Source organism: Argopecten irradians, chromosome 16 (genome assembly GCF_041381155.1).
Source record: "Argopecten irradians isolate NY chromosome 16, Ai_NY, whole genome shotgun sequence".
Classification (NCBI taxonomy): Eukaryota; Metazoa; Mollusca; class Bivalvia; order Pectinida; family Pectinidae; genus Argopecten; species Argopecten irradians.
The window spans coordinates 6,024,575-6,037,957 of record NC_091149.1 but is presented as its reverse complement, the minus strand read 5'-3'; the positions used below and the strand labels follow the sequence as shown (position 1 = coordinate 6,037,957).

The 13,383-nt window shown below is 34.2% G+C and overlaps 1 protein-coding gene across 1 annotated transcript in view; it reads left to right on the top strand.

The window, feature by feature from the left end:
* Positions 1-601: 601 nt before the first annotated feature.
* Positions 602-13,383, top strand: part of LOC138310377 (voltage-gated delayed rectifier potassium channel KCNH8-like) — a 103,194-nt gene continuing 90,412 nt past the window's right edge. The window contains exon 1 of the mRNA XM_069251574.1: positions 602-1,455. Coding sequence (XP_069107675.1) covers positions 1,380-1,455 — 76 coding nt within the window. The 5' untranslated portion in view covers positions 602-1,379. The remainder of the gene's footprint in view (positions 1,456-13,383) is intronic.

Sequence of the window (13,383 nt, the reverse complement as noted above, 5' to 3'; positions counted from 1 at the left end):
AAACACGTGCATAATTAAGCCGTAGGCCTGAAAACGCCCCCAGCAAATTACAGATGCATCCATAGTTTAGTTTGAGACCGGGTTGTAAATCTCCATACCGATTGAGTTACGACTGGGTTTACGATGGAATTGGCATGTGTTGGCATATGGTCAGTAGGAACTTGCTAAAGGTTATCTTTATTTCTTTGTCTACAGAGATTGGTTAGCTTCCAACCTTAACCAATCTATCTTTTATTTAGGAAACATCAGACGTGATGTTGATATTACACATGAAATTTTGTACTATGTATTTGAACTGACAGGAGCGTAAATATTGGACACATATTTTTATTTAAATATGCAACAACATTCTTAAAGTAATTTGAAGCTAATGTGTGATTCTCAGGATTTGGATTTTATGCTGATATGTACGTATAAAAGAATTATTTTCATCCGATTATTATAAATCAGAGCGGTGGTAGAAGAAAGCGAATGATACCGCAGCAGTGGCGGACATCACAATTAGCATGACAGTGACGAAAATGTCTTGACGTTCTAGACCTACAGCAGTGATACTCTGAGTTTATTTGCGCTGTAATTGCCGGCTGTTTTCGACTCTAGCGAAAAAAATTGCAGAATAACAGATCGGCTGTACCAGAGGATAGCGGACCGCCTGACAACATGGTCCTATAATATGATATTAGCGAATGATAAAATGTTATCAATAAAATTAGGCTTTAGTGGTGTAGTGAGGACAGCGACTGGCGGGACTTAGTGGTGACACGCTGTACCACGCGCAGGGGTTCCAATCATCAGCGCGTGGAGTAAGCGCGCGACTTCCATCCTTGTCTTCGGGTTGATCAGTGAGCGATCGATACAAGTTCGATATTGGAATCCATATATGTAGACCAATGTCACCATATCACAGCGACACTCGAGCTGGAATGGCAGTAGTGTGCTGTCTGTGTATCATGAGGCAAATGAATTAAAAACATCGCTCATGTGACATGAAAATGGTTGTAATCGATTGCTGGAAAACACGGCTCTCATCTGTTAGCGGTAAAACAGTGTGTTACTACAGACAATGGTAGAAGTGCCACGCGTGTCGCCGCAACGATGAAAGCCAACGAGAACGATACAGACGACAAGGATTTTCATCGTGTAATTGTCGCCCGTTCGTGTTTTCATCTTTCGTTACTACCGTCGTGCGTTTTACACGACGACCGTGACATGAAGGTTACATTAATGTTAGGTTTTAAATCAGTGTTTTTGGTGCCGACTTTACTTCAAAGGTAGAGTCTTTGTCAACGACCTATTCTGAACTTAATCACGGTGATGGGTGCTTCATTGGAAAGCACGTGCTATTGTTTATATCTGGTGTAGTGTGCTATTCTGTAATAATGACGAACCGTAAGGGATTTTTAGCTCAACAAAATACCTTTTTGGATACCATAGCAACCAGGTTCGACGGTACACGTAAGTACAAATATTATTTGTAAATCATGCTTTATTCACATCTTGCCTTTTTCTCGTTGTTTAACGAAGTAATCGAGAAGTAATCATGGGTTATAAAAATGAAGTCGGGTCGTGTAAAATTTTGTCAAGTGTGCCGTAAGTAAACGCACATGCGTGTAATAACCCTGATTTGAAGGCCTTTAGCCAACACAAACAGCTCTTTGTTGTTATACATACAAAGAATATATACCATTTGTAGCCACTTATGCTTCGCACGTTTTTAAAACCAGAATGTCTCAGAGACAGGTATTTTTAGACTGCCGTAAGTTGTGCTGGAATCTTGACAGCATCGACAACTAGTAGAGGTCATGGTGTATGTTTAAACAACATTCAACCACTTATGTATCATGTTTATGATATATATTATTGCTTGTTGTCTGGGTTTTTGATTTGTATATATAGAAACAGAAGTATTTTGTAAATTGGTTTTGGGCTTGGCACCATGTTGACTATGATGCTAAATATCATTCATATAAATAAAAGCACATGGAATTATGCTGAAATTGAAATATACATAATAAGAGTCAAATCGTGTATATTGAGTTTAACATCCGTTAAAATGCAAATTCTTTGCATGATAAACCGACCAATAATGCTAAATTAACCCCATTGTACACTGCACTTATGTATTGCATATGTTATAGAGAAGTTAATGCATCTAATAGCGGTTTCATATTAATATTTCACAATTCTTTGTTATATATTGACATATAAAGCAATGTAAATATTAAGGTGCTTTGCAGAATTAATGAGATGCTACAAACGGCAAAAAAGTCAAGTAAAATAAACAAAACATAAATGAAACACATTATCATGCACTTAAAATTGCAATAGCACAGGTTTGTTGATTACGTTGAGAGCAGTGGAGTTATTGCGCTACCATACGCCAAGATATTATTGCTGTTCTGCGGGATGCAGAATGCTTAGTCGTACGTCATCCCTCGTAAGCGTAGTCCAACACATTCTGACCAATGTCAGGGGAGCGAAAAGAGCAGACCTCGCAAGGCATTGGCCCTTGATATAAGATTTTGTTTAAACCTGTGCAATCGCAATGTCTGCCAGATTTGCTACATTCACTAAACTTGTCATTTGAATAAGACATTTTGAAGGGAATTGTCGTCATCACATGAAATGCAGGAGAGTTCATGCTTTCTCGAATTTTCTATTTGTTACTTATACAGTTTTCTTCTTTCCGTAACTATGACAACATATTATACCCTTCAACATCCTCAATAGATAAGTTGTTTACTTCCTACTAGGTACATGTATCGACAAATGGCGCCTGAGATCAAAAGAACGATGACACTACCATGTTTAAAGACAACAACCACACAGGACATTCTAGATGTATCCGACAAAGTGTCCGTATCCGGACTAAAATCAATTATAAATATAATTGTATAATTACTCTTGTCACTGGTGAATTTGATAATACTGATGATAAACACTCGCACCTGTATCGCAACATGTGTTAAGAAACTTAATTCGCATTGTGTATGGACATTGTGTAGGATATTTTATATTTTATTAAATCGCAACACATGTTTAGTATTAATAACCTCTGTTGTACGTAATGTAATAACCTGCATTAACTTCTTATGATAATTGTATGATAAATACACAATACAGAAGCTATCGGTTACATTTCGTTCAATACATCTGTACTTGGAAAACGTTGGGTAAAAAAGTGCTGTTTTATTGATAAATAACATAATATTTTATTAATTATCATCAATACTGACTTAACTTGTCTAAAATCTTACTTTTAAACAACCATACCATGAAGTCACCACCCACGCGTAGTTAGTATATAACGTAAATATCTTACTTATACAGCTTCATGCGAGTTAGTGTCATTTGATAAAAAAACAACATCAAACTACACCAATATATTAAAATACAGATTGATGACAAAATACTAATGATATTACTCTCACTTCGTTCCCAGTTAGTGTTATTCGATGAAAAACAACGTCAAAATACACCAATCTGATTAAAATTCATGACAAAATACTTATGATCTATTGCTCGCTTTGTTTTGAGGTTTTAAGGTATAAAATTGAATGGAAATAAAGATATGTATTTTAATTCGATTGTAATTACACCAAAATCATCCTAAATACGCACGTCAAGTGTTTTAGAGTATATACTTAGTACCACAACTGTGAACATTTACAACAAATATAAATCATTTTAGCCTAAATATCTTAAAATGCCCATTCTCTTTCCGCTGCCTCGTCTAATATGAAAAGTGTAGAATGTGTCCTTGTACCTTGACAAACAAATCTTGCTTCATAAATTACGGATTCCCAAGGATATTCAACTGTTAAAAATATCAATATGCTGAAGCCACAAGCAAACACAAGCGCTCGATAACTGTTAATGGCGAACTGCAGATCGAATGACAATTCCGTAATTAGCGTAAAACAGAGTTGAAAACAAACACAAGCCTTGTATTGCTGCTATGAACGGTCATTTATGAGTTGTAATTCCATAACTACAACATGTTGACGACGGTTCGGAGTCCTAAGCCATCCCTGAACGAGGGTTTCATTTTGAAATGAGATTTTCAATTAGAAGCCTTTGACAAGGAAACGAAACACGGCCAAACAGGTTGTAGCCGAATGTTATTACTCTTGGCAACACATCAGTTAGTGTTATCATAACAAGGTCTTTGCTATCAAGCAAGAAATTTTACATTTTTGGATCATGCTCAGGATGTGACAGCTAAGGTTTCACAGTGGTATGTTCGGATATTTGTTTTGTTCCATAGCATCAATATTTCGTTTAAGTCGATATATAAAAGCAGGAAAAAGGCAAGAAGTGCGGATTATTTTGATACAGCTTGTTTAATGCAGTCATATTATTTCAACAAAACAGTATCACGCGCAGATTTGTTTTCTGTATTTTGTAGCGCAGGCAATCTGCGAACGCAAACTATTATCTGTATACAAATACTTAAGAATGTATATTCCTATTGCGTGCTTAAATACCTGTAGAAATAATCCTTCGTCTTAGGTCATATACAAAGGTTAGGGTTCGTTTAACAGTAAAGGGCATTTAAGATTATATTTACGTTTCTGATGTTTGTGTTCGGAGTTGGCATGGCTATTCGTAGAAAACAAATCCGTTGACGACATCTGCTCCACGTAGACTTCAAACTCGATATAGTTAAATGCTAGTGCTATAATGAATTTGCCCGCCACAACCAGACGATTACCGTATTATTAAAAGAGCAAGAAGACATACAGAGCGCATAGGTGAATGTTTCGGTCGGATTATGAAGGTTTCCCAGTACGTTTCATAGCCAGGGTATTTAAGTAAAAACGAGAACATTTCATGTTAGCGGTTAAAAATCGTCGCTATATATTTCGGAGTATACATGAATGAAGCACAACTCAATACTAGTATTTCGCGAATTAATATTTCGCGATCATCACAATAAATCGCAAAAAATGCGTTCACGCGAAAATAATCGAATATACAGTGTGTAAATCAAATATCACAGCTACAGAACAGAAAATTTAGTTTACGAAACAATGAATTAAATCAATCCCAATGTCCCGGTACTGGTATTAATTTTTCATTTAAACACGTGGTGTATAGATTAAACGCGCCAGTGTACATATGATATAAGCGGCCACTCGACTTAATGACGACTACGAAGCCCACCTGTTGCTGCTACTCGAAACGTGTCCCATAAACCAATTCAATTAAAGTGAATGTATATGAGAGAAATTACGCCTCTAACGATGGAAGATAGACAATGTGGTGGGGCACATCAATAATAACCAGCATACGTAATTAATACAGATGTTTCCTACATGCTCGGAGCTGTTTTAAAGGCACATTTCATTTTTTGAAAACAAAAACAATTTAACAAATCATAATTATTACACTATTTATTGCTTGAAACACAATGACAGCAACATAATTGAAAGATTCAATTGTAAAAATATGCTAATTGCTCTGCTATATTGCATGTTGAAGTGTTATTTAACTGCATTTACTATATAGTAATTGTGCCGACACCAAAAACGATAAGACGACACGCATTATGAAAATTTTTATCTGAGAAAACAAAAACAAATTAACCAATCATAATTATTAGACTATTTATTGCTTGAAACACAATGACAGCAACATAATTGAAAGATTCAATTGTAAAAAATATGCTAATTGCTCTGCTATATTGCATGTTGAAGTGTTTTAACTGCATTTACTATATAGTAATTGTACCGACACCAAAAACGATAAGACTACACGCATTATGAAAATTTTCATCTGCGATTTTCTTAAGAACTACTTCATGATTTGATGCGAAATGAAGTGTAAATAATATTATATTAGGATTATTTTATTTGTAAACTATAAGGAAGTTTCGGTTAAGGAATAAGTACATTTAATATATCATGATGACGTCAGTCCTTTGTTTATAGTAATTCTACATAAAACAACTCTGTGTGTGGAAACAATCTGAGAATATTAGGGCGTTTTATGACATCAGCTTACCTTGTGGTGAACCAACAAGAGGTATTTCTGGATTTTGTTTGTTGTGAATGATCTAAAGTTCAGCTTTCACGGTGTTTTTCTTTCAATTGTTCAATTTACACGTGTATGTTATATTGTAGTAGTGTGATAAGCTTTGTTTCAACTCATACAAGAATCTGATCTAAAATCCTGACATGTTTGTCGCGAAGAACACTATACAATCCCTCTTAGTTACATTTGATGTAAATATATGATAAAAAGATACATGTTTCTACATGGGCACCTATTTTGTACATGGTATTCGTCTTATGATTAAGCTAAATCTATTTAGGATTGTCATAATATATTCACTCTATAAGACATCTTTGTTAGTCATTTAATTTACCGCTGCAGACGAAGTTTTACTCATTGATTGCCTTATTAAACTATAACGTTTACACTTAGTTTAATCGTTTATATGTTCTAACACTTTAAAATATTACCATTGTTATCCAAACCGGTGCTTTAGTTAAAGTTTAAAGTAAACGTGTTTTCTGCGGGACGAATAGTTACATTGATACACTCATAAAATAAATAATGCAAGTACTTATCTACATTTCCGGTTCATCATCACAAAGTTGATTAACATGACTGATTATTTATTTTACAAAGTACATTGAAAATAAAAATAATTCATCGAATATGTAAAAGTTACTTATACTTTACTTCGTAATTTCTAACCTGCGATGAGGGAACAATCGGCGTGTTTTTGATTTTGCCGAAACCGTTGTTCACTCAAATACTTGATTTCCTCAAAGATTGATTATGGTTGATCGATGATGTGACATATCTTACTGTGGTATGTACAATGCTTCCCCACCAATCTCATTGACTGCCAGTATTTGTTATACAAATTTGATAATGCCACATAGAACTGAATGTATCATAACTGATAAATAAGGTACATGTATCTTATGCAAAGAAAGATGACATACCTTTGTCGCTACGTAAATATCAATTTTAAATCATAATTATGCAAGTGATATTAGAAGTCGTTAAACTGGCAATTGTACAATAAAAAAAACGAAATAAGAATTGCACAACGCATAATTGACTGTCTTAAACTCCGCATGTAATATCCATACCTAGTTGAATTGAATCAGCCTCCAAGCTACAACAACACTATAAAAAGATATAACCTATTTTTTTACATTTGTGGATTTGTTTTATTTCTCTGACGAAGGTAGATTTGACCTATGACATTTCAGTTTGATTGATATTGATTTAATATTACAACAGTCGTAAAGTTATAAGACCTCTACACTTTTGATTTTCTCGTCCAGTTACCTGATACGCATGTCATTCCTTAATGACCTAGTTTTCTCGTGACCTTTTCTTTTGATTTGTCATGCTGTTGTGTTCCGCCAATTTCTATAACGAATTTGGCGAACAGATGCACGTTCATGACGTCAGATCCTGCAGTATATTTAGATATCTAGTGTGTGTATACATTAAGGTGCAGGGTAATTATTTTAAATCTGCCTCATACACTACAATAATGAGACTAGATCCCACGACTTGTTCACTCATGCGTATAAATTGCATGGCATGTAATTAGCAAATGGGTTTATAACAAACATCGGTATGCACGTCTATTTGCAATTAGGCTGAGAGAAAAGGACTTAGATTTTAGGTAGCAGATGAACTAGTAACAATATCATTCGTCATTATTTTCGCATTACTCTGATTTTATTGCAGTTTAAATATACCTGAAGTTGTATTCCTTCTGGGAAATACTTGACATTTATGGCGTATTTTTTGTATTTCTTGAATGATGGGATAGCATAAAATAACCATTTAATTAATAACTACTTTAAATAAGGTAAGGAGACAACATTCGTTATACCAGTTAAAGGGAAATGACTGGTCGATTAATTAAGATAATATAGATACAACGTAATAAGCAAAACCAATTAACTAAGAGTATTTGTCGATCCAAAACATTCAAACATATTTGATTTGGTTTTGTAATAGCTGCAGATGTTAAAATTGATATTTATTTTGTTGATCCCTTCTGGTTTGGCTTTACACAAGAGATAACGTTTGTGCATTTTCAGAACGACAATTATTTTTCGACAATAACGGTTTTAAATATCTCGCCTGTCAATGTTATCAAAAAACAACGTGTCTGACTGTAAATTAACAATTAAATGCAAACAAATACAGACCGCCATTTTCTTTTTCATCTGCCTTCAATAAGCGTTACGACAACAATAGAACAAATATTTAAACATTAATTAGCCACACATTAACTGCTTTCCATCATGCCCCTATCGTAAACATCAGAGAGACATGTTGACCCCCATCATCCCTTAATGACGTCATATGCCTGATTCACGTTCAGTCGAGTGACCTTTATGAACGCATGTTCAGCTAGTACTGAAAAGTTAATTGATGTAATGGAAGAGGCCTCGGCTATATAAATAAATGCTTTGTTATAAATGTAAAAACTAAAAAGGACTTCATAACGTTTGTCAATATTAGTCATGGAGGAGTTTTGCTGATTGATGTACTGGGGTGAATTAGTGCCTAAACGTCATGAATACTAACAATAGCAGTAAAATAAGACCAATGGTGGTCAAAGTACGATGTGATCGGGTAGTGTGTGCTTGCTCGGTGTCTTCGACGATATGTTTCAGTGAGAGTGCGCTAAAAAAAGGCAAGAGTTATACTATTACAAGGAGACACAACACCATCATACCGCCGCCTCGAAAAAAATACATACATCTACACATCACAACACGCTGCATTCACATGGGCATTTATCAGTTTCATAATAATCCGTATTGCAAATTTTGCGAATATATTTTTCTATTCAAATAGCAATGAGTGTATACATATTATTTATTAAAATAGTGATATTAAAATATTAATAAAAGCCATAGATAAGATGATTATAATTATTTCGTTTAAGAAGCTGCATACAATTATATCAAAGTAAAGAAAGTACTGCAAAATAAATTGTAGAGCGCCGCACAAAAAATTAGAAGGCTAAATATGACTCTGTTGAATAATTGATAAAATGTTCATATCAGCAATATATATTTTCTCAGTCTAGCTCGATCGGTTGAGCTTTATACCACAAAGCTGTAGGTCACAGGTTCGATCCCTGCCTGAGGCAGTGATGCTTTATATCGATATTGCACGTCTGTTACATCGACAGCAGGAATGACGGTCTTAGGTGTGAACATATTCTTATTTTGTGTTCTGGGTTACTGTGCTAAAATCTGTGTTAATTGTAATCATGTAAAATATTCTAGGTATTTATTTCCCATATACACCGGGTGGTTTTTTTTTCTATATACCACCGGTAGAATTTCGTCAACCTCGATCCCATCGTGGGTTTTTTACCCCGGTGTTTTGATTGTTTATTTTATTAATATTATTGTATGTGGGGAGATATTGTGACAATTGTACCATATAAATAAATCTGTGAATAATTCTCAGTGATGTACGTTTTGTAAAAATACTTTTTTTGTAATATCCATGGACTGATAGTGATGATGTTCAAAATAAATGTTTACGAACATATCGATAAAGAGCCTTACATTCTGACTCTAGTAAAGGCTGAATCATTTGTCCTAAATTATGAATGCTGACAATTTTTAACTTGTATATCAAACATTATTTCCAGTATTAATGCAGGTAATCTGTATTTTTTGAAGTGTACTTTTGTAAACATCATGGTATTGTGCGCTTAATTCCTCCTTGATTCGTTAATGTCAATATTAGCTGGTTTATTGAAGCGAAAGTATGTAAACTATGTTAGTGGATCTATAATCAATGTTTATCCATGAATAATTCTGAATTTTCCTGACATTACAACCACATGCATAATTCACTATCCCGTTGATACTAGCTCCATGGTGCACATAGGGGAAATCATTAGTGCATGACACGCATAATGGGTTTGTTACCGATAATCAGCGGTCCGTGACAACGAGAGTGAACCCACATTGTACACTGTCAGGTAAATAGGTGGTAGTATTAGCCTCAATTCCCCCTTGCATCAGTTCGGTCGATATTGTATACGACATGTTTACCGGAATTTAACGAGGTTCTCAATTGTCATGCGGAAATTATACCCCTATGATCATTATATTAATTCAAGTTTATCCCAATGAGGCCGGAACAGTATCAAAAGAATATTGGAATAGTATAATTAGTCCAGTGATAATTAAACACAATGCAAATATGTACAAACACATGGCTTCGTTATTAACAGTGACTCATTTTAAGTTAATATCATTACTACAACACGCCGAAACTGACACAGTTACGTAACCTATATATAATGCCCATCACAGGCAAATTAAGTTGGACATATTTATAATGAATATTCGAGCAGAGAATGTCTTGATATCTGAATCTGAATCAGAAACATCGCGTTATGCCTTATTATACAAACAACAAAGGCTTCTTTCTATCCGGTAGCATAGTGTCAGAAATAAGTAGACGCGTTAATCCGAAAACCGGTATAATGAATCTATTCGATATCGAAGCATAAAATGTCTTGTCATCTGAATCAGAATCATACACATTTTGGTTTGACTATCAAACAAAACAGAGGCTTTCCGTTCTTGGTAGTCTATTATCAGAAATACAGATAATCCGAAAACCAATAATCCGGAAAGAAATGTCAGAAAACGGAATTTATTATTGACTTAGAAAACGGAAGTAGGGAGTTTAAGAAATTGCAATCCGGACATGAATTGGGGACGTAAATCCACTGTGTTTCACCGGAGTTAATGATGCAGTTACTTCACAGACAAAGTTCAACATGTCATGACTGGACATGAAAATATGTAAATAATTCATTAAATAACATCTAGTGCATGTAATGCAATATCAAGCCTAAATTCCACAAACTGACGTTAAGCGTCTCGTCGCTGAATGTCGTTGGTTTGAATCGTAATGGAGGTTTGAATCGTAACGGAGGTATAAACGTAAAGACGTTGATGAATATTAAAGATTTTATTTTTTACATTTTCGTTTTTTTTTAATATTTTCTAAAACAATAACAGTACTGTATTCTCAAAAAGCGATAAATTTGAAATTCCCTCGTATGAAATAAGAATAAGATTATGCGGGTTGTCAACCCAAAACTGAATATATATTTGGTGTGCAAAATAAATTCCTTTCAGCAGTTCTAACCCAAAAGCATTCCACACATTGGATTATGATATATGACTCAACCATACAGACATATGTCGTTTGATATCATATATGATAGTGGCGTTATAGAGAATCTATTCCATCACATATTCAAATAAAGTAATGTCATCTGTTTGATGTTTCGTAATAATATGCATTTCGTTGTCATGGAAAAAAGTTTTGCAAAACTTCAAACGTGTATTGTGAACTTTAAGAGATATATTGATAAATGCAGTGATATTGAAATTTACATTATGTCCTTGTTTCATTTGTTGTGAAGTCATCCTCATAGATAATAGTAACATGATACGTTTTGCATGTTTTACCTTTCTTTGTTCCTTAGTTTGACTACTAAAATACCATTTTCGTTGCAAGAGTTTCACTAATACATGGATACAAAGTATTGATATACCACAGCCTCCCAAAACAGACATACATCCACATGCTGCGAAACATTGGATACATAGGATAACGGCGTCCTTAAATGATCCAGGATGGTAATGTACTAAACCACTATACAAAATGACACAATACGAATATACCACAGTCCTCTAAAATATGCACCACAGACTTCATACACGCAAAACACCGCATACAAGGGAGGCCGTCCTTACGTGACCCTGGTTGTTAATGGGACGTTAATTTTAATCAAACAAACCAACAAACAATTATAATAATAAATTAATCAAACCTAAACCAAAGCCGGATTATCCTGAAAAACTTCAAATGCGTATGACCTATATAACCTATATCTGATATTCAAGATAATATGATAATAAAACCAGACTTAAAGTCATCATACATCTATGCTAGATATTCAATTACGTATATACGAGCAATTCTTCTTTGTAAAAAAACTCCTCAAGTTTGACATTACTGAACAATAAGCCGTTTATGTTACATCACTGATTGTTTTCGTTGACGGTTAATCATCAAGATGAAGGAAAAGTAATTTAACGATATATCAATTAATGTAATTACGTTAAATAAACATACGATCTCATTCCATCACGTTTTATACAGGTTGATTCTCAGATAGAAAAAAAAATGTTTACAGAGACATATGTAAATTTGTCTGATAGCATTAAGCAGATCAATAGTTTAACGTATATTCCCATAGTTTACTATATCTGTCTGACCGATTTTCTACCTCGTAGGAATAACCTACATATTATAAATATAATGTCTTTTTGATAATATGTCTGATTGAGATAGTGATCTTAAACCAATGAAGGAGAGTATCAAATTAGCAAAGACCACCTGCTTAATAAAACCATTGTACAAGGCATTTTTCCATCTAATCATTCGTATTGTTCATCGAAGCGATTTCAACATTTCAAACAAATTTCTGATTTCTAATGATGAACATGCATAAAGAATATGTGTCACTGGATTCACTTTTGACCGCGTTGATAGATTGGATGCTAGGGGCCGCCCTATCCTATCTTAGATATCATCTCCCAAGCTGAGAGACAACCTGATACAGGGCAATCCTACACTCCTGCTACTGACCATCGTAAGTCTCTACCAATCAGTCTATTGTTTTTTACTTCACCATCATGTGCTCTATCAAATGTACATTTATTATAACTACGTTTCACACTGAATACCGTATAGTTTCTTCTACTAATGTTCAACCCTTTTTGTCACAGTTGTGTGTGACAAGCTTCATGTAAGTTTCACAGAAAAAAGGTTCATGGATTGGGTTATTTGGTTAAACGTCCGATCAACAGACAGGGCCATTTACGAACGGCTTCCCCTGTGTTGCGATGTGCATAATAAAATTGGTCTTACTCTTACATTATAACAAGCAGGTGGTCTTTAGTGCTCCCTTTCATAAAAGCATAAAGTAAAAAAAAAGTAAATTATGTGTATTTTCATTTAAAATATGTGATATCTAAAAAAATCTAAATTTTTAATGTCTATTCGGGACTGATACCAAGGCATTCAAAATATACTAAATGTTTAAGTGAGAAAATGAGAGTGAAACATATGTTTCTTTTGTATTTGTCTTTGTATACTGTAAAAAAAGTTATTAAAATGCGTTTCAAGTGAAAAAAAGTGAATTGTAAATATAGAATCCTAATATCAGAGTGTTTTTTTTACTACAACTATTCGTTTGATTTACAAACTTCAACTGAAAGGGAGTGTGTTTCCTTAAACTGCTCCGAACCAGTGTCCTATGTTGCATCAACAGCTTTTATA